This window comes from Telmatherina bonti, assembly GCF_933228915.1.
Source record: "Telmatherina bonti genome assembly, chromosome: 13".
Lineage (NCBI taxonomy): Eukaryota > Metazoa > Chordata > Actinopteri > Atheriniformes > Telmatherinidae > Telmatherina > Telmatherina bonti.
The window spans coordinates 35,944,510-35,970,823 of NC_136611.1; the positions used below are offsets into that span (position 1 = coordinate 35,944,510).

General features: G+C 42.1%; 1 protein-coding gene across 3 annotated transcripts in view; it reads left to right on the forward strand.

Moving 5' to 3' along the window:
* LOC306764030 (far upstream element-binding protein 3-like) overlaps positions 1–23,918 on the forward strand; it is a 35,518-nt gene extending 11,600 nt beyond the window's left edge. For 2 of the 3 annotated variants that reach the window (XM_079251039.1, XM_079251040.1), the window contains exons 11-18: positions 89–189; positions 290–428; positions 13,386–13,546; positions 13,643–13,713; positions 13,856–13,941; positions 18,774–18,845; positions 20,088–20,185; positions 20,273–23,918. In XM_079251039.1, coding sequence (XP_079107165.1) covers positions 89–189; positions 290–428; positions 13,386–13,546; positions 13,643–13,713; positions 13,856–13,941; positions 18,774–18,845; positions 20,088–20,185; positions 20,273–20,281 — 737 coding nt within the window. In that variant the 3' untranslated portion in view covers positions 20,282–23,918. Of the gene's footprint in view, positions 1–88; positions 190–289; positions 429–13,385; positions 13,547–13,642; positions 13,714–13,855; positions 13,942–18,542; positions 18,612–18,773; positions 18,846–20,087; positions 20,186–20,272 lie in introns of all 3 variants that reach the window. The other variant, XM_079251038.1, reaches the window with a different exon arrangement.
* The last annotated feature ends 2,396 nt before the right edge of the window (positions 23,919–26,314 follow it).

A 26,314-nucleotide genomic window follows, 5' to 3' on the forward strand; every position in this document is an offset into this window, starting at 1 on the left:
CAGATAAAACTAAAATCCATCATAAACCCAGTCCTACCAGTACAATCCAGTTTAAACCAGATTAGAGCTCTGACTTCCCTGCATCCAGATGATGGGATCAGTCCAGAGCGTGTCGCCATGGTGATGGGTCAGCCAGATCGCTGCCAGCACGCAGTCCACTTGATCAACGAGCTTATCCAGACTGCCCAGGTAACACACACACACACACACACACACACGTAGGCCTAAACCATGAACCGTGTCAGAGCCTTTAGATGGACCCTGATGGTGCTCGTTGGTCTGTTTTTAGGAACGTGATGGTTTTGGCTCATCCCTGCGTGGTGGCCGGGTCAGAGGTCGTGGTGATTGGACCGTGGGTTCTCCTGGTCCTCTACAGGAAGTCACCTACACCATCCCGGCTGACAAGTGCGGCCTGGTCATCGGCAAAGGTAGGACATGTTGGACCTCCTCAGAATAATGACTTCTCTGGTCTTGGGTGCATTGATTTTGTACTTGTTGCCATGGCAACAGAAAAGTATGTTTCACAGCACACTGTGAACATCCATGTATTTAATGATGGTGTTGTATGAGGAGAGGAACCTTGTGGGGGTCCCTGAGCTGGATTGGTTTCTGGTTTCTGGATGTTTGTGGACCCAGAAAAAGTTCACACCCACATCTGAGTAAATTTCATGTTTCCAGTTTCATTGTCATGTTTCCATCCATGTTTTCCTCATTGTGGGGATCATCATGTCCTACTGATGCCAGGATAAGCTAGCACAACCTCCTGAGGGAGTTAACCTCTCGCACATGAACTGATTTTTCTTTTTTTATCACAATGTTCTTGTCAACATGTAAAACCAAAGGATAAAAGTCAAACCCCTTCACCTAACCAATGTTAGACCATGTGCGCCCAAGTCCGGTCCTTGAGATCCACTGTCCTGCAGTTTTAACCCTCTGGGCACCTTTGGTACCAAACATGTACTCTTTTAAATATTAAATTGAATATCTCGTTCAATGTAAATGCTAATTCTATCAAACTTGGCAAGTTTGTTTTTTTTATATTATGTTGAAATAGGATCATTTTTTCAAGATGTATAGAGCAGGAGTTGCGCACAATGTAAGCGTTTGTGACCTTCAGGACCGATTTGGTCCCATTGGCTCCCATTATAACCACATATTTTGGATATACTGTTAACTTGACACGTGATTATGTTTTTGTCAAAAATACCTCATAAATCTACACTTTTAATCAAAATAGAGGGAAAACGTGTTGGGTCAGGTAAATAGATTGGCTCAAAATCTACTGCAGGAAGAGTGGATTGTATCAAGGCGGACCGAATGGTGCGGTATTTTACCCAGTCCAGTTGCATCCCCACCTTCTGTACAGTGAAACACAGCGCGTTTAAAGCTGAACCATTGGCCCATGTTACAAACCTCAGAGCTGAAGGTATTTAACGACGTAGTGCCAAAACTGTACAGCTGAGAAAGACTGCTGTGAATTAAAAAACTCACCAACTACTATGCATTTCTGATGGAGTCACACCATAGAGCCTTAAATCAGCCTCATGATTCATTGTATTACTGATGAGTAGAAACTGTCCGGTGTTATTTTTTATTTAAAAGATGCCCAGTGTACTGCAGGTGTTTCTCCCCAACATATCTGCAGCCGCAACTTTAGATATGAGGTGTTCAGTGACATTGTTCCACTACAGAACAAAAGCCTCTTCTGTGTACTTCAAATAGTTTTATTTTGAATATTTTATTTTCATCTTCTGTAAGACCTAAAAGGTTTAGTGTTTAGTAACTTTTGCAGTATTTTGGATTACATAACCTTTTCACTGTTTCTGTTATTTGTCTTATAAAAAATTATCTTGCTGATTATAATCACTTTTTTCTACTATTGAAAAGTTGGGAAATAGTTTTATATTGTTGAAACAGTTTGCAAAATTTTGCACCAAAAATACAGGGTTTTATTATAAGTGATGCTTTCTGCAAATATGTTTTAGCTCTAAACATAGACAATATATATACTGTTACTGTGAAGGGATTCAATATATACCAAAATAGGAATTTAAAATCATTAAAATGTGGCTGTAGCATGATTATAGCAAGACTTTAAAGTGGTTGTAGTGTGTCTGTAACATAGCTATAATGTGGCTGTTACGTGGTTGTAGTGTGTCTGTAACATAGCTATAATGTGGCTGTTACGTGGTTGTAGTGTGGCTGTAACATAGCTATAATGTGGCTGTTACGTGGTTGTAGTGTGGCTGTAACATGGCTATAATGTGGCTGTTACATGGTTAAAGTGTGGCTGTAACATGGCTATAATGTGGCTGTAACATGGCTATAATGTGGCTGTTATGTGGCTATAGTATGGCTGTACCATGGCTATAAAGTTGCTGTTACATGGCTATAGTGTGGCTGTATCATGGCTATAAAGCTGCTGTTATGTGGCTATAGTGTGGCTGTAACATGGCTATAATGTGGCTGTAACGTGGTTATAGTGTGGCTGTAACATGGCTATAGTGTGACTGTAACATGGCTATAGTGTGGCTGTTACATGGCTATAGTGTGGGTGTAACATGGCCATAATGTGGCTGTAACATGACTATAATGTGGCTGTTACATGACTATAATGTGGCTGTTACATGACTATAATGTGGCTGTTACATGGCTATAATGTGGCTGTTACATGGCTATAATGTGGCTGTTACATGGCTATAATGTGGCTGTTACATGGCTATAGTGTGGCTGTAACATGGCTATAGTGTGGCTGTTACATGACTATAATGTGGCTGTTACATGACTATAATGTGGCTGTTACATGGCTATAATGTGGCTGTTACATGGCTATAGTGTGGCTGTAACATGGCTATAATGTGGCTGTTACGTGGTTATAGTGTGTCTGTAACATGGCTATAATGTGGCTGTTACATGACTATAATGTGGCTGTTACATGGCTATAATGTGGCTGTTACATGGCTATAGTGTCGCTGTAACATGGCTATAAAGTTGCTGTTACATGTCTATAGTTTGGCTGTAACATTGCTATAGTGTGGCTGTAACATGGCTATAATGTGGCTATTACATGGCTATAATGTGGCTGTTACATGGCTATAGTGTGGCTGTAACATGGCTATAATGTGGCTGTTACGTGGTTATAGTGTGTCTGTAACATGGCTATAATGTGGCTGTTACGTGGTTGTAGTGTGGCTGTAACATGGCTATAAAGTTGCTGTTACATGTCTATAGTTTGGCTGTTACATGGCCATAGTTTGGCTGTGACATGGTTATAATGTGGCTGTTATATGCCTATAGTGTGTCTGTAACATGGCTACATTGTGGCTGTTACATGGCTATAGTGTCGCTGTAACATGGCTATAAAGTTGCTGTTACATGTCTATAGTTTGGCTGTAACATTGCTATAGTGTGGCTGTAACATGGCTATAATGTGGCTATTACATGGCTATAATGTGGCTGTAACATGGCTATTATGTGGCTGTCAAGTGGTTGTAGTGTGTCTGTAACATGGCTATAATGTGGCTGTTAGATGGCTATAATTTGGCTGTAATGTGGCTATAAAGTTGCTGTTACATGGCTATAGTGTGGATATTACATGACTATAGTGTGGGTGTAACATGGCTATAATGTGGCTGTTACATGGCTATAGTGTGGGTGTAACATGGCTATAAAGTTGCTGTTACATGGCTTGAGTGTAACTTTAACATGGCTATAATGTGGCTGTAACATGGCTATTATGTGGCTGTCTCGTGGTTGTAGTGTGTCTGTAACATGGCTATAATGTGGCTGTTACATGGCTATAATTTGGCTGTAATGTGGATATAAAGTTGCTGTTACATGGCTATAGTGTGGCTATTACATGACTATAGTGTGGGTGTAACATGGCTATAATGTGGCTGTTACATGGCTATAGTGTGGGTGTTACATGGCTCTAAAGTTGCTGTTAGATGGCTTGAGTGTAACTTTAACATGGCTATAATGTGGCTGTAACATGGCTATTATGTGGCTGTTACGTGGTTGTAGTGTGTCTGTAACATGGCTATAATGTGGCTGTTACATGGCTATAATTTGGCTGTAATGTGCCTATAAAGTTGCTGTTACATGGCTATAGTGTGGCTGTAACATGGCTATAATGTGGGTGTAACATGGCTATAATGTGGCTGTTACATGGCTATAGTGTGGGTGTAACATGGCTATAAAGTTGCTGTTACACATTATAGCCATGGCTGTAACATGGCTATAATGTGGCTCTTACATGGTTGTAGTGTGGCTGTAACATGGTTATAGTGTATCTGTAACATGGCTATAATGTGGCTTTTACGTGGTTGTAGTTTGGCTATAATGTGGCTGTTACATGGCTATAATGTGGCTGTTACATGGCTATAATGTGGCTGTTACATGGCTATAGTGTGGCTGTAACACGGCTTGAGAGTGGCTTTAACATGGCTATAATGTGGCTGTAACATGGCTATAATGTGGCTGTAACATGGCTATTATGTGGCTTTTACGTGGTTGTAGTGTGTCTGAAACATGGCTATAATGTGGCTGTTACATGGCTATAGTTTGGCTGTAACATGGCTATAAAGTTGCCGTTACATGGCTATAGTGTGGCTGTAACATGGCTATTATGTGGCTGTCACGTGGTTGTAGTGTGTCTGTAACATGGCTATAATGTGGCTGTTACATGGCTATAATTTGGCTGTAATGTGGCTATAAAGTTGCTGTTACATGGCTATAGTGTGGCTATTACATGATTATAGTGTGGGTGTAACATGGCTATAATGTGGCTGTTACATGGCTATAATTTGGCTGTAATGTGGCTATAAAGTTGCTGTTACATGGCTATAGTGTGGCTATTACATGATTATAGTGTGGGTGTAACATGGCTATAATGTGGCTGTTACATGGCTATAATTTGGCTGTTACATGGCTATAGTGTGGCTGTAACATGGCTTGAGAGTGGCTTTAACATGGCTATAGTGTGGCTGTAACATGGCTTGAGTGTGGCTGCAACATGGCTTGAGTGTTGCTGTAACATGGCTATAATGTGGCTGTAACATGGCTATAATGTGGCTGTAACTTGGCTATAATGTGGCTGTAACATGGCTATAATGTGGCTGTTACATGGTTGTAGTGTGTCTGTAACATGGCTATAATGTGGCAGTTACATGGCTATAGTGTGGCTGTAACATGGCTATAAAGTTGCTTTTACATGGCTTGAGTGTGGGTGTAACATAGCTATAGTGTGGCTGTAACATGGCTTGAGTGTGGCTGCAACATGGCTATAATGTGGCTGTAACATGGCTATAATGTGGCTGTAACATGGCTATAATGTGGCTGTTATGTGGTTGTAGTGTGGCTGTAACATGGCTATAATGTGGCTGTAACATGGCTATAGTGTGGCTGTTATGTGGTTGTAGTGTGGCTGTAACATGGCTATATTGTGGCTGTTACATGGCTATAGTATGGCTGTACCATGGCTGTAAAGTTGCTGTTACATGGTTATAGTGTGGCTGTAACATGGCTATAATGTGGCTCTTACGTGGTTGTAGTGTGGCTGTAACATGGCTATAATGTGGCTGTAACGTGGTTATAGTGTGGCTGTAACATGGTTATAGTGTGGCTGTAACATGGCTATAATGTGGCTGTTACGTGGTTGTAGTGTGGCTGTAACATGGCTATAATGTGGCTGTTACGTGGTTGTAGTGTGGCTGTAACATGGCTATAATGAAGCTGTTATGTGGTTGTAGTGTGTCTGTAACATGGCTATAATGTGGCTGTTACATGGCTATAGTATGGCTGTACCATGGCTATGAAGTTGCTGTTACATGGCTATAGTGTGGCTGTAAGATGGCTATAAAGTTGCTGTTACGTGGCTATAGTGTGGCTGTAACATGGCTATAATGTGGCTGTTACATGGCTATAGTATGGCTGTACCATTGCTCTAAAGTTGCTGTTACATGGCTATAGTGTGGCTGTGAGATGGCTATAAAGTTGCTGTTACGTGGTTATAGTATGGCTGTAACATGGTTATAGTGTGTCTGTAACATGGCTATAATGTGGCTGTTACGTGGTTGTAGTGTGGCATTAACATGGCCATAATGTGGCTGTAACATGGCTATAGTGTGGCTGTAACATGGCTTGAGTGTGGCTGTAACATGGCTATAATGTGGCTGTAACGTGGTTATAGTGTGTCTTTAACATGGCTATAATGTGGCTGTTACGTGGTTGTAGTGTGGCTGTAACATGGCCATAATGTGGCTGTTACATGGCTATAATGTGGCTGTTATATGGCTATAGTGTGGCTGTTAAATGGCTATAATGTGGCTGTTACGTGGTTATAGTTTGTCTGTGACATGGCTATAATGTGGCTGTTACGTGGTTGTAGTGTGGCCATAACATGGCTATAATGTGGCTGTTACATGGCTATAGTGTGGCTGTAACATGGCTATAATGTGGCTGTAACATGGCTATAATGTGGCTGTTACATGGCTTGAGTGTAACTTTAACATGGCTATTATGTGGATGTAACATGGCAATAATGTGTCTGTTAATGGCTATAATTTGGCTGTAATGTGGCTATAAAGTTGCTGTTACATGGCTATAGTGTGGCTGTAACATGGCTATAATGTGGCTGTTACATGGCTATAGTGTGGGTGTAACATGGCTATAAAGTTGCTGTTACACATTATAGCCATGGCTGTAACATGGCTATAATGTGGCTCTTACATGGTTGTAGTGTGGCTGTAACATGGCTATAATGTGGCTGTCACGTGGTTATAGTGTATCTGTAACATGGCTATAATGTGGCTTTTACGTGGTTGTAGTTTGGCTATAATGTGGCTTTTACATGGCTATAGTGTGGCTGTAACACGGCTTGAGAGTGGCTTTAACATGGCTATAATGTGGCTGTAACATGGCTATAATGTGGCTGTAACATGGCTATTATGTGGCTTTTACGTGGTTGTAGTGTGTCTGAAACATGGCTATAATGTGGCTGTTACATGGCTATAGTTTGGCTGTAACATGGCTATAATGTGGCTGTTACATGGCTATAGTTTGGCTGTAACATGGCTATAAAGTTGCCGTTACATGGCTATAGTGTGGCTGTAACATGGCTATAATGTGGCTGTTACATGGCTATAGTGTGGCTGTAACATGGCTATAAAGTTGCCGTTACATGGCTATAGTGTGGCTGTAACATGGCTATAATGTGGCTGTTACATGGCTATAGTGTGGCTGTAACATGGCTATAAAGTTGCCGTTACATGGCTATAGTGTGGCTGTAACATGGCTATAATGTGGCTGTTACATGGCTATAGTGTGGCTGTAACATGGCTATAAAGTTGCCGTTACATGGCTATAGTGTGGCTGTAACATGGCTATAATGTGGCTGTTACATGGCTATAGTGTGGCTGTAACATGGCTATAAAGTTGCCGTTACATGGCTATAGTGTGGCTGTAACATGGCTATAATGTGGCTGTTACATGGCTATAGTGTGGCTGTAACATGGCTATAAAGTTGCTGTTACATGGCCATAGTGTGGCTGTAACATGGCTATAATGTGGCGGTTACATGGTTGCAGTGTGGTGGTAGTGTGGCTATAATGTGGTTGTAGTGTGGCTGTGATATGGCTATAATGTAGGGCTGCTCGATTATGACAAAAATTATGATCACGTTACTTTTTTTTTTTTTTTTAACTAAAATTGAGATCTGGATTATTTAACACAATTGTCCAGTAATTCTAAACAACGCTGCGCGTCGTGGTGTTCTAGACTCCGTGTCGTGCATTTTAACCGTCTAATGTACGGTTCTGAGTTGTTTAATCCGCTTTTACCACTTATATAGGAACTATTTTACGTTGGCCTGGATGTACGTTTTATACCAAACAACCGCTGTCAGGCTGCAGCGCGTTTCTCTCATTCACCTGTTAAAAGACGGCTGATCTGAACCAGCTGGTTAACGCGTTGCTATGGTAACGCCCCGTAACGGAGGTATATTACAGTGTTTAACTGGCCAAACTATGTATAGGAAAATAATGCAGCCATTTGTCACTGACAATGGTATAAACTATGTTTAGGTGAACTTCCACAACCTACTGCAGTTATTCTACATTGACCTGCAGCCGGAGCCGACTGAGACCGGCCGCCTGGGAGTGCTTTAGGACGGGAGAGGCTCCCGCTGCTCCTTCCTTACAGTAACTGCAGAACAATATGTGCCTTCAAGTCAGTCGCCAAAACACCTGTAAAGGTTCTAATAACTCCAGTAAAAGCTGCTAGATTTGTTGCTTTTAACAAAAAAAATCTCCAGATTTAGCGAGAAAGTCTCCAAGTTGGCAACAGTGTCTGAATGAAAGCAAAGCGGCTGTGGGAGGAGTTTACAGCACAGCGCTGCAACGCCAGAGACGCTCGATTAGCAGCTGAAGACAGCAGGAGAGGAAACTGCAGAGAGGAAAATAATCACACCCTTTTAGTTTTATCATCGTTGGAAACCCAGATCGTACTGAGATTAAAATCTGAGTAATCACCCAGGCCTACTGCCTGTGTGGCTGTTACATGGTTGTAGTGTGGTTGTAACATGACTATAATGTGGCTTTAACATGGTTGTAGCGTGACTGTAACTTTCTGGTTTGACAAAGAATTTGACATAATGTGTCTGAATCTTAATGCAGGATGTGAATACTTATACGTTAAATCTGAACAATGAGCTCTTACCAGAAGTTTTGAAGATTTTGTGACATTAACACCAAAGCAGTTTGAATTTTAGGCCACGTTCACATTGCAGCTCAATTCCTGTTGTTTTACGTATGTGTGATTTCATGTTGGATTTTTTAACAGTCTGAGCTGCATAAATCTGTTTTTGTGTTTTGTATGTGGTCCAACATAGATACATTTCCAATCTAATGTCACCTCAGTCTGAACAGAAATACTGCATTTTACATGACAGAAGTGAGACAAACGTCATAATTCTGCACAAGTGGAAGCAGAATGCAGCAAGATCTGATCATTTCATTCATCATTTTGGTATAGTTCTGTGAGTCCTGTCTGTGCACACATGAAACATCCATTTCATCTTCTGTAAATACTTTAACACTGTGCGACAGGGTGTTTTTCTCTGCACGTGTGTCACTTCGGGGCCATGTACGGTTCACACGGTACGGTGTGATGAAGGTCACGTCCAATAATAAGAACCATGCATTAAAATAGCTTTTGGTAAAAGAAAAAAAAATCTGATTTGAGCATTAAGACCTTCAGTGTGAATATAGATCATCAGTATAAACCAGATATTTATTTAATTAGAGGTGCACGTTTCTGGGTTCTAGTTTCTTATTCAGCCTCTTTCTTAGCAGATCCTGCACGGAAACATTTAAAGTTGGAAGAAAACAAACAATTAGAGGCTGAATCATCGAACATGAACAACAAACATGAAGCGCTTAGAGGACCAGAGCTCCAGCAGCCCAATTCCCTTTCTAAAAAGCCCTTAAAAAGCCATTAACCATTCAGCAGGCTGAGTGCGTGAAGGTCAAGAGGGTCGAGCAGCAGCAGCTCCCCAAATAAAAGAAGTAGGAAAAAAGAAATGTCAAGTAGTCTGTTTAGACACCATATGGCCTGTTTGTGTGAGAGTGGTGCTCTGCTGCTGGTCCGGACTCACACATAATGAGCTTTTGCCTGAATTCAGAGGACATCGCCGCTGGGTTTCCGTCCACATCAAGAGGAACGTCGTGTTTTCATTTTAACTGTCTAAAATAACATAAACAGACATGTTTACCTCCAACCTCACATGATCATGTGTGTCAGGATCATTGTGAAGAGCTGTATCTGTCCCTGATGTTCCCACTGGAATGAATTCGGTCTCAGTGTGGTCCAGTCGGAGTCCAGACTTCATCCTGACTGCAGGAACCAGACGGGCCGGTACAGGTGTCCAATCTTAGGTTCCTTAATATACTATTTCAATCAAGGTGCTACGATTCAATAATTAAACTATTGTAAGGATTTTGATGCATCTTTTTTTTAAAGTATTTTGTGTAGTCGCTCAGTGGCTCGCCTCATACAACTTTATACTCCATGCTCCATCCATTTAACCCAGTAAACAAAAAATGATCTCCATTGTCTCATTTATAAAGAGCCATGAATAAATCCAGCACATATCAAACATAATCATCATATTATCTTTAAACTTTTCCCTGAAATCTTCAAGAAAAATGTGTTGGTAATGACAAATCAAATCAGATTTATTTACAAAGCTCTTTACGTGTTGAAACAGTCCTTTATGCATTTAACTTGTTAAACCCCAAGGTTTTTAGAGATGTAGTACGCATAAACGGACCTACCCATATTAAATACATAATATTTATCAGGTTAATTTGCATATTCATGGGTCTCAATATATGGATATCTAGGACCTCACAGAATACAAGTCCAGTGTCAGAAAGACTCTGAATGTTTATGTGCGTCAGCAAACTGCAATAATCCTAAGATTTTATGCTTGCCTGTATGTTTGTTTAGAAATTCATCATGATGCCATGATTCAGTTGCCTGCATTCAGCACAGGAGTAGCTCAAAGCTCATAGATTTTATGAAGGTTTCATAGTTGCCACTAAGCAGAAAACTGCGTATAGAGTTCACCACTTGCCCCTGGCTTTTAGCTACTATATCATCAGTTTCTACCACTGAACCCAGTATAAAAGCAATTAGTAGGCCTGTCACAGTAATAAATTCTGCTCTGCGATTAATTGTCTCAGAAACTATTGGGATAAACGATTATATTGCACTAATCGATTATTGTTGACATTTTGAAACCATTTTCAACTAAAATAACAATCATGCCATTATAATGCGAGTTACACCGTTTCAGAGATCAACGTACTTAAAGTTGTGGAATTGCTGTTTGTAAATGTATGTTCATCTAGGCAATTCATACTGGCTGCAAGATTTTTGCAACAATTTTCAAAATGTCGCCTTTTTAACAACATTAAAGGGCAGCGTTGCTTTACCAACCCCGCTGTCTGAGTGCACACCATGTTGCACTGTCCTGTTGGTATTTAATCCGTCAGTTAAACACCTCAGTGATGGTGGACTGTTGGGAAGATGGAGATAAGCTGGTTGTTAAGGTCTTTTTTCCCAGCTGGGAAAACTGCAGATGATTGCTTTTAAGTGCAGATGGAAGCTTGTTATAATACAGTGTTCAGTTAATACTGTCTTACAACAAAGCAGAAAGCCGATTAAAAGTTACTCCGTCTGGCAAACTTATTGCATACATTTTTTCTCACCGTGCGATTAAAGGACTTATTGCTTACTGCGGCAGGCCTGGCAATAAGTACAAATTCAGACTCACTTAGCATTAGAATCGCTGCTAACTTCAGAACGTGAATAAACTATCTCTATATGATTCTACGATGGTGTGTTTAGTTTGTTGAGGTTTCTTACACGTGCATGACTTTTAGCCTTCATTGTAACAGAGTAAAGTTTCTAAATCAGTCATGAAATAATTTCCATCCTATATCTGTGCTGTTTGCATCCATGTGTCAAAGATCTTCTGTTGTTCTGATGCTCTTGCAATAATGTTCAAAGATATGTACTTGGTGAATGAAGGCTTGTTCAAGTGTAAGATATTGTCCGAAAGGTCATGCGATGTATAATGTCAACAAACTTTATTTACACTGAAGACCCACAACAACTCAACAAGATGGCCTTAAATGGCAACATATGAAAAGCTGGCGCATGACACAGTATGACTGCTACTGAATTGCTAATTTTGGTTGAAGAATAATTTGGATAGACTGAGAATGACCAGGAATGGTAAGGAAGGTAAATATATCGCTTTTGGGAAGAATAGTTTTGGGATTTGGTGAAATATTGTTTGATATGTAAGTAATCGGATGTCAACTGTAGAGTTTGGCTTTGTGTTTGTTTTGATACTAACGTGAGGTGGTCGGCCCAGATAAGGTGATGTTTGGTATCGCCTGAAAGAGCAGCTTTTTCTAGTTTCACATGATACCTGCCATGTTGCGGTGAACGGGTCACAAGTTGTGTTGCATTTTGTTGCGCATGTTGCTGGCACTGTTGCTGTGTATGAATTTGAAAGTTGTTGTAAAATAATATTTTGTTGACTAAATGCACTTTTATTGTTGATTTAGTGGCATTAAAGCTTTGTCTTCAAGAAACACGAGAAGGAAAATATTTTCACATAACTTCAATAACTTTTTTACACACATGAACCGATGCATGCAGCTACAGGACCCGGTACCACCAGGTTCCACTCCCCGCTCAGACACACATGTAGACACACTCATAGATGTACACACCCACACACTTTGTGTACACAACCTATAAAAACTTGAAAATAAAAACCCGAGGATGAATACAAACGATTCCGAGTCAGGAAACATCTCCAGGTGTCGCCCGCACCAGGTGTCTCCTGCGGCCCATGTCCACAGTCAAGCCTGTTCCATCCTCCACGAGAAGCGAGAACGTCCTTCTTGTTCTCGAGGCTCCGAGAAGAAAATGACGTCATTTTGTTCTCGCGGACGCGTTTGAAGACACACCGGACTGCAGAAACTTTTTCTTGCGGGGCTCCGAGAAGTTTCGTGTGATTGGTCGGACATTTGAGGTGGGCGTGGTTAACACGGAGAAAGCATGAAGCGGAGCTGCTGCTTCCACGTTTTTACTATTGCAGGTAAAACGGATTGTTTTGATAAAACAGCTGATCGAGGTGGTGAGAAATTACCGACATTTTTGGCGTTAAAACACTCGGATCCAGCTGCGTGCACGACCCGCCCCGCTGCGGACGAAGTTGGTCGTTAAATATGAAACTAGAAACTCGGAGAGCGGAAACCTCCACCAAGCACGATGTTAAAGAATCCTTTTAAAACATTCCTGGATCCAAACGGTGATCCGGATCACCACCAGAATTTAATCACTTCTTCATTTTTACATTTGCAACAACTCTGGAAATGTTTATAAAAATCCCTCCGTAACCTTTTGAGTTATCTTGAGCACAAAGACGGCTGGAAAAACATGACCTCCTTGGTGGAGGTAACAACCGGGTTCATGGGACATAAAGCAGACATCGCCCCCCGCAGTGACCCCTCCCCGCTGCAGACCTGCTTCTGGAGGATGGATGGACCTGACGAAAAATCAGTTTTTTCTTGTTCTTGCAGTAAAATATTCCCACGTTTCTGCTGCAATTTATCTGTAACAAATCCTGAGTATTTCCACATTTTAGGTGGAGAACATCTCACCTTGCTGTGGGTTTCCTTTGTTTTCTCTTCCTGCAGTTTGTCTAGTTTTTGTCATTCTGTGTTGAAGCAGCAGAAACTTCAGCAGTTACGACAGAAACTGGCACCAGAACAGGATCTGATGGGCTAATGATGCTGTGTGTGCAGGTGGAGAGACCATCAAGAGTATTAACCAGCAGTCTGGAGCTCATGTGGAGCTGCAGAGGAACCCGCCCCCCTCTACAGACCCCAACACCCGGGTCTTCACCATCAGAGGCACCGCCCAGCAGATGGATGTGGCCCGCCAGCTCATTGATGACAAGATAGGGGTACTTGGACCAAAACCGCCTCCTGAGATGGATGAAGTCAGTTTAATGCAGAAGGTTGGACAAACTTGTCCTCATGCTGAGTTTCTCTCTCTGCAGGGTTCAGGGATTATCAGTAATGGAGGTTTTGGCTTCAGTCCCTTCACACAGGGTCCTGCAGCCCACCAGAAGTAAGTCTCTCACTGCAGCACGCACCTGTAGCCTGTTTATAAACAGCTGCAGTGCATCATGGGAACAGTTCAGATGGATGGGTGGGTGGGTCAGTTGGTATGTAGGGAGGCAAATGATGGTAACCAGGTGTGTTCTCTGCAGCTGTGGCAGTGGTCAGACCTTCCTGACTGGCGTTTGGGGAAACACCTACCAGACCAGCTGGCAGAACCCTGGACAACAGGACCCTGGTAACACACATGCACACATTCACGTGCACGCATGCATGAGTAAATCAGAAGCTCAGGTGATTTAAAAATAACTTGTTAAAGTCGTGTATGTGATGAGAATCTGTGTGTCTGAGGTTAAAAACAATGGGACTGATTCGCCAACAGTACATACAAATTTATTCTTAAACGCTACTCAAACGTTTTACAAAAATTGCGGCATTCACCAAAATCATCGTATCTTGGATTTATTCTTCGGTTGAAAACAAATCTTACAAACTCTCGGCCCTCTTAAGGAATATCTTGGTGCCAACACATTCAAACAAAATCAACGTTTGTGACGTTTTCTGCTGTTCAGTTCATTGAAATATAATAGTTACAGCAATGTAATTACATTGGGTAATTTGCATCCAAATGTTAGAAATTTGACTGTTTTTCATCCATTTGTTTCATCCTTAAATTTATTTTACCAACTGTAGGAAGTACAGTGAGCCATGTAATGATAATTTATGTTGCGGCCAACAACTTTCCTTTTAGCCACGACCAAAGGTGCATAAAGTAGAAGTCCTGCCATGTTTTTGGATCTAGTGATGCATTTAGAACAGGTGTTTTCACTAACAGGCTGGTCTACCGGCAGTGGAGCTGAGCTGATTACATTCACCTGGTTTAGTGACTGGTTGGAAAGAGCTGCCAGACAGGATTCTACTTTCTACGTCTACTTTATGCACCTCTGGCCACAACACTGAAAGGATGGGCACCTCATGGCACCAGACTGCAGGCGGCTTTCAAGTTGAGGAGACATTAATGAGTAGTTTGAACATAAGGCCAATTTTATACTATTTGAAGCTCATCGTCTGGTTATTTGTAACTAACACTTTAAAATTAGGAGAATCAAGCTCTGCCGCACAACGTTATTAGTTTTTGTTCTCATTTGCTTTTTTCTCGTTATGCTTGTTATTTCTCCTTGTTAGTTTCACCGATGGCTGCATCTGTTTGATGCCCCATGTCTCATGACTTTTTATGGGCATTTTCTGGCTGTTTGCAAAGTAGAGTGAGCTGGTCGGTGCTTTCAAGTTAAGAGAGATTGGTATTCACGGATTTAAGGAGAAAGGTACAATTTAGTGGTCTACAAACCCATTTATGAATCTTACGGAGGGGTTTTGTAAAAGACTTTTGAAGGACAACTTGAGAACAAATTTAAGAAGATTTGTAAGAACATGTGGGGGAATGATGCTCAATGCTGCTTTCTGCTTCTGTTCAACAACATCATGTACAAAGACACATCTCCTGGTCATGGAAACAGTGTTGGTTTGTTTAAGAAGGGTCGGATCATCTGCATCAAGAAAAGAAAACACTCAAGAAGATAGGGCTGGGCGATATGACCAAAATCTCATATCCTGATATAGCTCATTTTACATCACTATAACGACATACACTGCTCAAAAAAAATTAAGGGAAGACCCAAACAACACAATGTAACTCGCTGTTGCATCGTTTGCGTCTGGAGTTCATTATGAGCTTTCGCCTCCACTTGATGCTGCTTCTGTGACTTTTGCCCATTGACTCTATTTGTGTCAGAGTCAAAGACCCCTATTATGACAACGACCACGGGCAGAAATGTTCCCTTGCCCGGACGCGGGTCACTGGGGCCCCCCTCTTAAGCCAGGTCCGGGGGCGGGGAACGAGAGCGAGCCCCCTGGGCCTTCGCCCATGGGGCCCGGTCGGGCTCAGCCCGAAAGGGTTACATGGGCCCCACCTCCCGTGGGCTCACCATCTGCAGGAGGAGCTTTAGGGGTTGGGTGCAATGTGAGCTGGGGCTGCAAGAGGTGGAGACCATGGCGGTCCGACTGGCTCTAGGGACGTGGAACGTCACCTCTCTGGTGGGGAACGAGCCTGAGCTTGTGCGCGAGGTTGAGCGGTTCCGACTAGATATAGTTGGACTCACCTCGACGCATGGCTTGGGCTCTGGAACCAGTACCCTCGAGAGGGGCTGGACTTTCTTCCACTCTGGAGTTGCTCATGGTGAGAGGCGCCGAGCAGGTGTGGGCATTCTCATCAGCCCCCAGCTTGGTGCCTGCACGTTGGGGTTTACCTCGGTGGATTTTCCCTCCACCTCCGAGTGGGGGGACGGGTCCTGACTATTGTCTGTTCTTATGCACCGAACAGCAGTTCAGAGTACCCACCCTTTCTGGAGTCCTTGGAGGGAGTGCTGGAGGGTGCTCCTTCTGGGGACTCCATAGTTTTGCTGGGGGACTTCAATGCGCACGTGGGCAATGACAGTGAGAGCTGGAGGGGAGTGATTGGGAGGCGTGGTATCCAAATGGTGTTTTGTTGTTGGACTTCTGTGCTCGTCATGGATTGTCTATAACGAACACCATGTTCCAGCATAAGAGTGTCCATATGTACACCTGGCATCAGGATTCCCTGGGCCGCAGTTCGATGATCGATTTTGTAGTCGTGTCGTCGGACCTGCGGCCACGTGCCTTGGACACTCGGGTGAAGAGGGGGGCGGAGCTTCAACTGATCACCACCTGGTGGTGAGTTGGCTCAGATGGTGGGGGAGGAAGCCGGTCAGATCTGGCAGGCCCAAACGTGTTGTCAGGGTCTGCTGGGAACGTCTGGCTGAGTCCCCCGTCAGAGCGAGCTTCAACTCCCACCTTCAGCAGAGCTTCGAACATGTCCCGAGTGAGGCGGGGGACATTGAGTCCGAATGGGCCTCTATTGCTGAGGCGGCCAGCCGGAGCTGTGGCCGTAGGGTCGTTGGTGCCTGTTGTGGCGGTAATCCCAGAATTCGTTGGTGGACACCAGCAGTGAGGGATGCCGTCAAGCTGAAGAAGGAGTCCTATCGGGCCTTCTTGGCCTGTGGGACTCTGGAGGCAGCTGATGGGTACCGACAGGCTAAGCGGCATGTGGCGTCGGCTGTCGCCAAGGAAAAAACTCGGCCATGGGAGGAGTTTGGCGAGGCCATGGAGAAAGACTTCTGGAAGGCTTCGAGGCGATTCTGGTCCACCATCCGGCGGCTCAGGTGGGGGAAGCAGTGCTCCATCAACACTGTGTACAGTGGAGGCGGGGAGCTGCTGACCTCAACTCGGGACGTTGTGGGTCGGTGGCGGGAATACTTCGAAGACCTCCTCAATCCTACCAACACGTCTTCCGATGAGGGAGCAGAGCTGGGGGACTCAGGGGTGGACTCTCCTATCTCTGGGGCTGAAGTCGCTGAGGTGGTTAAAAAGCTCCTTGGTGGCAAGGCCCCGGGGGTGGATGAGATCCGCCCGGAGTTCCTTAAGGCTCTGGATGCTGTGGGACTGTCCTGGCTCACATGCGTCTGCAGCATCGCGTGGACATTGGGGGCAGTATTGGCAGACTGGGGTGGTGGTCCCCCTTTTTAAGAAGGGGGACCGGAGGATGTGTTCCAATTACAGGGGAATCACATTTCTCAGCCTCCTTGGTAAGGTCTATTCATGGCTCCTGGAGAGGAGGGTCCGCCGGATAGTTGAATCTCGGATTGAAGAGGAGCAGTGTGGTTTTCGTCCTGGTCTGGAAACAGTGGCCCAGCTCTATACCCTCTTTGGGGGTCCTGGAGGGGGCATGGGAGTTTGCCCAACCAGTCTACATGTGCTTTGTGGACCTGTCTACAAGGTTTTGTTGGCTGGTCATCATTTAGTGAATGATCCAGCTCTGAAACACGTCTGCTACCATCTGTCTCCATGTTTGTTTTTATAATGCAGCGTGCATGCCGTAAAATGCATCTTGACGTAAAATACTGCAGTGAAACACTTTATTGCAAACGTAAAACAAGCCTTATATGAAACGATAGACAATTTCCATTGTCTAAAGGGACTGAACGTCTGTGAAGCCCGAAGAAAACCATTGATAATTAAGGAGAACTAGAGAAAAAGGCTTCAGTTTGCCAGGGATCATAAAGGCTGGAGTCTGGAGCAATGAAAAGTCATGTGATCTAATGAATCCAGATTTACCCTGTCCCTGGTCAGTTGTGCAGCATTAAGGTAAGAAGAGATAAAGCCTCTTGATTACTGTACAAGCCTGTAGGAGGCAGTCTATGACCTGGATTGTAGGGTCAGGTTGGGTTCAGGTCCAGGTTGAGCAACATTATATCCATTTAAACAGAGAGGCCAACATGGAGCCTAGAGGAGCTCCACATGCTCTATACATACAAATACACACATATAAATATATAATGGGAGGCACATTTACATGCAATAGCCTTAAGTCTAATGATTTTAATAAGTTTAGTTCGTTTCTTTGGGGGAAAAAAAAAAATCTTTAAAGAAATCTGGTATTTAGGTCGTATTGTCCAGCTGCCTTTGTAGAGGGAACAATCCGGACTCATGTCGTGTCAGGATGTGTGTAAATCTGCAGTGATGGCGATCTCAGGATCACTGTGAGAACCTGCTTGGGTTTTGACCTGGTAGACAGGTGGAGGAACATGTCTTCATGTTGGTTCTTCCCTCCTACGGACCTGGAAGTGCCACCGTCAGGTAGAAACGTCAGATGTCTCCTCCTGACGTTGAGGCAGGTTTTTAGCTGTAAACTGTAAAAAGCCAGAACGGCTTAATCATGGCTGCTCAGAAACACACTGCAGTTAAAACTGTCTGTGTTTGCAGGTCACAGTATGGCTCAGACAGGCCAGATGGACTACTCTAAAGCATGGGAGCAGTACTATAAGAAGCTAGGCAAGTCCGCACTCTCACCAGCAGCCATGTTCAACCCTCCTCAGCTCTCTGCAGGGAAGAACTTCTGCTTTTAAACGCCAGGAATCAGCAGAAACATGACTTCTTGTTGCAGACGTTCAGCTTGCGAAGCAGCTGTTCATGAGTGTGTTCATGTGTGTTCAGGTCAGCAGAACCAGCCCCAGAGCTTGATGACGGACTACAGTAAGGCCTGGGAGGACTACTACAAGAAACAGAGTACGTTGGCTGAGTATTCCCCAGATCCACTTTCATGGTTTCTACGTCCAGCGTTTTTCTGATGGAGACAAAAACTTCAAAGTCAGACTGAATCTCACCAACGCAACTAAAACCAGACAGACCTGTAACTCCATTCCTCCTACATCCATACATCCATTTTTAACACTACTCGCATTAACAAATGTTCAGTTCAGTATGTAAAACATCCTGATCCAGTTCTTACTGTATCTCCATGACTACAGGAAGCAGCTACGGAGATCAACTGAAACATGTTCATTATATATCTATTATCTGAATCAGAACCACTGGGTCCAATTCTAGGGATCAGAGAGTCATTATCTCCACCATCATGAGACCTGTTGAGGTCCAGGATCTGCAGAGGATCCATCAGACCCATTGAGGTTCGGTTTCTGGAGAGCCAACGTCCCTATGTCAGACCAGTTTCCACTGATCTTTAGTCCAGTTCTTTGGTCATGTGACCTCAGTCTTTCTGGCTTCTTGACAGCCATGTTTCCATGGAGACCATTTTTGATGAGGCAACTGTAGATGGATCAGCTGATGGTTCAGATGCATCTGTCAGGTCTAAAACCCTGTTTTCTGTCTGTCAGATCCAGCTGAACTGTTGGTCTGGACCCTGCTGTTGGGGTTCCAGTCTTACTGATATGACCCTAAAGGCTGGAGCTGGATACACTGCAGTCCTCTGATTGGTGGAAAGAATTCCGACTTCCTATGTGACAATCAGAACAAATCAGGAACATCATGTTTAAATATACACTGGATTTATGTTGTTGCAAACCAGAAGACACCCTGCTGGATGTCCACTGTCGTTCTTCTCTTTCGATTCCGGGCCACTACTTGAGAATTCCATGAAAACCAGGAAGACGTTGTGCCACTAAGACATTTTATACCCCAAGTCCTCCAGCTGTCTCAGCTTTGGATGCCTCCTGCTGCAGCACACCTGAAGAACTTAACAAGCTGTTGAACCACTTCACTGAAGTGTGTTGAAGCAAGGAAACGTGTAAAACCTGTGTTCCTCTGGGACTAGAGTTGTCCGTCCCCGCACTACACAGTTGATGCAGCCATCGCTATCCGGCTGTTCCACCTACCAGGTAAGGGACGTATGCTGGAGCGGTGGGTGGAATCGGAGCTAAAGTGACTAAACAGGCACCGAGGAACTGGTTGCTGGGGTGATTCCTCCCTTTTTGGATGTTTTTGTTGACGTGACGACTTTTATTTTTGCAGGTCAGTCTTCCCAGCAGAGTTCGGTGCCAGACTACACTGCAGCATTAGCAGAATACTACAGACAGCAGCCCTACCTGTGGAACCCTGCTCAGATACAGGTGAGACAGGAAGCTCCATTTTCACCTGGACTCAACCGGCTGCTGGTTAAACACACCCAACAATGATGTCAATTCCTGTTTCTTCAGGATCACTAGAGGCTCTTCCCTCACCGGCTCAAGGCTTCAGATGGTCGTCTCCAGCAGCCAAATCGGGGTTTCCAAGCAATGCTCTGCCGCTTCCTCCTTCCTTTTTGTAGAGAAAACTAAGGATTAACTGAAATCATGAACTCTTTTCTTTCTGTTTTTTAACCTTATAAAGTTGACATTTTGTCAGGCAGATTTTTTTGGACTAGCCTCTGGTCTCTCCACAGCGTTGACCTGGTTTTTCTTTCTTTTTTTTCTTTTTTTTTATCAAACTTGAACTTAAAGATGTATCTGTGTGGCTTTGAACAAAACAAATCCAGTATAATCTATATTTTGTCTAGTTTTATTTTCCGATAAGAAAACGGTAAAAGGCTTAGCAGTCTTGAGTAAGAAAATCAGATATTATTTTTGTTTATGATAATGTTTTAAAGCATGCGTCAAGATTGTGTGTTGACTCTCAGTTATTATTTTTTATTTTGGCATAGATATATTTTAATAGCGTTGGATGGAAATAAGATGTTTTACCGTCAGAGACGAAACTATTTTGTACTAAATCTGTGCTCGCTGGGTCCGTTCTCAATCTAATTTTATCTGTTTAGTCGCCATCTTGGAGGTGCAATGACGCGTTTATTGTATTTTTGTTTGATGATGCATAGTTTTTATTCATGTATCCCTATAGTGATCTCTTTAGGTTTTAAGATGCAAGATGAATAAATGACAATTATATTGCATTGTCTAAAGCCAGATCTCTCTGTGGTCAGAACCTCAAGCCGACACCTTGCTTCCCCCACCTCCACCTTTTGTTGCAAAAAGTGGGGATTTACTGCTTTCTACAGAGGAAATTGTAGTTGTCAGTTTTGTATTTTTATTTTGCTGTGATGTTGTTGGGCAGTGTTCGGAGCTGAATTAAGATGACATTGATTCTATTAGCAATGTATTAGCTGAACAAGCACATAAGCAGAAAAGTGTTACCTCAGCTGTGTGTTGGCCAAATTAATGTTTGTTTGTTGGCTGAATGTTAATGGAGAATTTGAGCGTTCTGAGTATTACATTGGTATTTGTTTCTTGGTATTTTTTTTTTTGTGAACAGGTGTCACATATGTGGGAAATAAAGTGGTTTTTAGCTGTAAGCTAAATGTGTGTTGGCATAAGTTGTCATTATGCCACACTCATGACGTATCACACGGTAAAAGGTGGAAAAACCAAACATTTATGTCAGTTTAAACGTTAGAACTTTGTATTAAAAATCCAGTATATATTAATATCTGAGTATTATCATTTACACAGTTAAGTATACTAATAGGTTATTTTGACTCGCTGGCCACTGACAAAATTCTTATGTTTTTAGCCCTTTATCTGTTTGCAACACTGAGGTATCATCAAGCAATGCATTAGCATCAGGGGATTTAGCAGATCACCTAACAGAAACAAAGCGCATTAGCTCGGCTTTGCACTAATGCTTTTCTGCATCACCTGAACTATTAGCATGCAATAGACAAGTTTGCACATTTTCATCACGTTAATTTTGTGTTCTACGCTCATGTTGGCCTCCCAAAACTGAAGTGTGACTTTCATATTACCAAGATGGCCAACTCTGTGTTAAAGAGAAAATTAGCAAAGTCAAAATGCTTCCAAGAAACACTTCTCTTGTGATAACCTTCAATTGTTAGCATTGTTATACAAAGCAGGTAAATAATACATTTAGATTTACTAGGAAAGTGTGGAAAAACGGCTTTTTAGGGTTTATGGTAATATTTTTTTTTCTTTTCAAACCACAGGGCTAGCATTGAAAAATGAGTTAGCATTTGCAATTTTTCATCAGCTAACGGGAAACAACTTTGGATTATAAGACTCACAAAAGTAAAACCGTGTTAGCCATCCAAAATGTGAATTTGATATTAAACAGATATCCAAGTATTTGATTAAGAAATAGAAAGGTGGCTAACTTTGAGAAAAGAAGTCACAATGGCTTCATATTGTTAGCATCTATATAATGGCACTTCCATCAAAACGTATTCCATTTTTATCCTCTACTCGAAAAACTACGTTAGCATAACAGCCTTCTGTTTGTTTTAACCACATGGCTAACGTATGAAAAGTCTGTTTTGGTGAATCCAACTTTAATTGTAATTTTAGTAGCTAACAGAAAACATTAGCTCCGCCATATCTAGCTCACTGGGGCTCAATGTTTATTCAAGTTAGCTGGTAGTTGTGTGTTAGCTAACGGTAACAATTAACTCTACCATAACTAGCTCAGTGGGGCTCAACATGTTGTTGCCAAGTTAGCATGTGGTTGTGTGTCAGCTAACAGGAAACATACTGCTTTGTAGGGATTAAAGTTTGTTCACCCAGTTAGCTGTATCTTATGTGTTAGCTGCATGTTATTTTTCAGCTGGATTTTTCTTCTCAGATATGAAGTTGTTGCTATAACTTACTTGCAAAATGTAATTGTATTTTTTGTTTTCCTCTCAAGAGCCCAGCAGAGCTTTGGATCTACTGATTAGCTTATTTAATGTACCTTTGTTAAATTTAAAGACTTTCTCTTGTTTTTTTTGTTCCTTAAGCCCTGTGGTTATCAATAGCATCTTTTATAAATTCTAATACCTTCATTTGCATTTTTGTATGATTCCATCTTTGTTTGTTGGCATGCATGTTAACTTTGTATTTGTTACCTGTACGGTGTGTGCGTGTGTGTGTGTGTTAAGGTCAAAAGATGCTAGCTTGCTGAGATTTGTCAGATATCTTCATTTTTCTGTAAATAGACACATTTCCGTTGGGTGTATTTCCAGCCCAAGCAGTGTAATATGTTTGCTTGTGTATGTTATCTAAACTTCGTATGCTAGCAAAATGTGTGTCGGACCACAGAGAGGTTTGTCTTGTTAAGGGTGATCTGCCTGTTGAATTAAATATTGAGTCAGTGGTTCTGCTTTCTGTACGTCTGATGATGAAACATGACGAAATGTTCTCCTGTTCAGGGGTCTATTTAAATTTTATGACTATTCAGTTTGTTGAGATACTCTGGTTTTTGTAAATTTCCACTCTGGCGGGTGCTCTCCATTTAAAAATGTTTTTCTTTGTACTGTTAAAATTATATGGTTTAATTTACATGTTTTGTTTAACCAATTTGCAACGACAAGCTGAGTGTGTAATAATCTCAAGACTGCTAGGCTGACTGTCTTCACCTCGTCTATCTGGGCGCTGCCGCATTTAGCAGCTGCCAGGGTCTGTAACAGGACCAGATGTGTGGCGTGTTTGAGTCCTGCTCCTGGGCTTTGTGGCAGTTCTGAGGCAAGGAGCGCTGTAGTGAATTATTAAAACTGTTGGAGTGGACTTGGCCCGGTCACCGGTTCTGATTCCAGATCTGCTGTAGACTGTTAGCACCATCACGGCCCCACCTGGATTTCCCAGACTCAGATAAGACCACGCTGGTCCACTTCGGCATCGAGCTTCCCAATGGGCGGGAGGGGCTTCTGGTTCCATTGTTTCTGTTTTTCTAACGGACAGATGTCCTAACTGTAACCTGCAGATTTTCTATTAGATTCTATTGACAGAGTTGTCTATGAACCCGAGCCACGTGACTGTCGGTGGCCGAGTAAGATCAACATGATGATGATGATGATTAATGAGGGCTAATAAACAAGCTCATCCTTTCTGACTCTGCTCGTGTGTAAACAATGATTTACGAAATTATATGAAAATCTTCAACACTGTAAAGTCTGTTTCACTCAAACATGTCTTCTCAACATGATGAGGAGAGATTCAGATTATTAACCTTTATTTTAACTCCCTTCTCGCTGAGGTTTCCCTCATTCACGGGGACGACCAGTTTGCAACAACACAGTCATAAACTTTAAAAAAAAAATAAACTCAGAACAATTATAATTTACCAAAAAACAAAACAACATAACTTTACATGAATGAAATATAATTAAAAGTTTAGAATCAATAACATGGTAGTATAAATACTATAAAAACAGTTACATGACTAATATAAAAAACCAGACACTAGATGCTTAAAATCCATAAAAGATGGGATGATCTCCAGTCCCAAAGTTTGCTGAAGAGTACCATGTTTCTGGAGCATTAAAAGAAAAGGCCAAACTCTAAGGTAACAAACTGACTTTAAACGTAATTAAGCTGCTGGAAGAAGTAGGACAAAATCCAGAGCGCCTCTCTAGTGTCGAAATGTATGGGGGCAGTTTTCCAGTAAGAGCCTTGCAAATGAAAAGATTAGTTTTTCTTGGGTCTATTACTGACAAAGGACCAGGCAACCTTTTGATATAAGATACAGTGGTTGATGTCATAGCCATCCCCAATAATAAATGTAATTGCTAAGTGATGAGAGTCCAGAGGTTTAAGGGCTGTTGCAGGTCTATAGATGATGTCGATGAACTGATAAAAAAGACAGATTCAGCTATTTTCTTTCTGCTAGTTAGCGGTAAGTATGATTTGTTCCGATACAGGAAGCCAACCTTCTGTTGGAAAGGGAAAACAAAAAGCATTGACATGGTACGGTTAATTTCTCATCTAGCCAGAGGCCAAGATTTATATTTAGTGACTGGTAGATGTGATTTCTTGCTGCTAACCACGTTTCTGAATCAGTAAAATAGCTAATGTAGCCTTTTTTTTTTATTATTTAAAGCCAGTTTTCAGCTGATAAGAGACTCCTGAAGAATATTAAAAGAAAGTTTCTCTGTGGCTAACTGTATTGAGTCAGCAGTACAATACAAGATAGTGTCATCTGCATACAAGTGGGCATGACGATAAGAGAAGAGAGAATATGGTTCATATAAATGGTGAAAAGGACAGGACTCAGTACAGGTCCCCGAGGCACACCTGGTAGGATGCCAGCATCGAAATTGCCAGACTTTACACTTTGACATGTAGGTGATAAGTAGTCAAAGAACTAATTGCAGGTATGTAAACCAGTACAGGTGGTTTCGGTTTACAAATGAGTTCTGTTCCTCAAAGTCGGATCTTTATTCTTAAATACCCTCTAAATGCCCCTTTGATCATTAAATAACTATCTAAATACACATATTATCCATCATCATGGAAAAACAGTACAGGCAATAAAAATATACATTTCAATTAAAGGAAAATAAATATGTATGCACTGAGGTGTCGTCTCAGCTGCTGTGTCAGACATCGTAAGAGCTTATTTGGAACCTTATATCTTTGAATCATTGGGTTTTTTTAATTTACATTTATTTAATCAGCGTTGTCAAGTAAAAAAATACGTAAGTCGAGAACCACGTAACCCAAGGACCGCCTGTATTGTGCTATCTATTCAGTAGAATTTTATGATCCACTGTGTCAATTAGTTTTGATACAATAAATAAATCATCACAATATTATCTGTCACCACCTTTGTACAAAGGAGTCACATGGGCATATTTCCAAACAGGCACATTTTCCAGTGGAAATGGAAAGATTAAACATATAAGTAAGGGGCTCAGCAAAGAGAGGAGCTGCTAGCTTAATAATAAAAAAAAATGGTATAGGTTATCTTCTCCTGTTGAACATCTATGATTGATTAACAGTGCCTGGCCAAGTACATCTTGTTGGGAGACCAGCTTGAAAGGGTTCAGAAGATAAACTGTCAGTGCTGCTAAATGGTGATTGGTTGGCTTCAAATGATAAACACACCTGCTAAGATTTCCTGTATCTGGATCAGAGGAGGTCCTGCTGGGAGGTCCTAAGGTTCTGTAAATTTGCTTCAATAGAAATTATTTAAACATATTTTTGTTTTTTACAACAAATTTAATCCAGATTAACTTGAACCCAAGGTTTTGTAGTAAACAGATAAACTGAAATGATCTTTTTTTTTTAACTAAATACAACCAGAACTAGCTGGAAACCAGTTCACACTTAGCAGGAAAACCATTATGGACCAGTACCTTTAAGCCTCTGTTGATTCCATAGACCACTGTTTTTCAAATGGGTGCACTTTAAGGCATTCGAGGGGGTATGTGAAGTTTTTTGAAAGCATATATCATTTTGTTTTCTTTAAAACATCGTTAAATAAAATTATATAAATATATG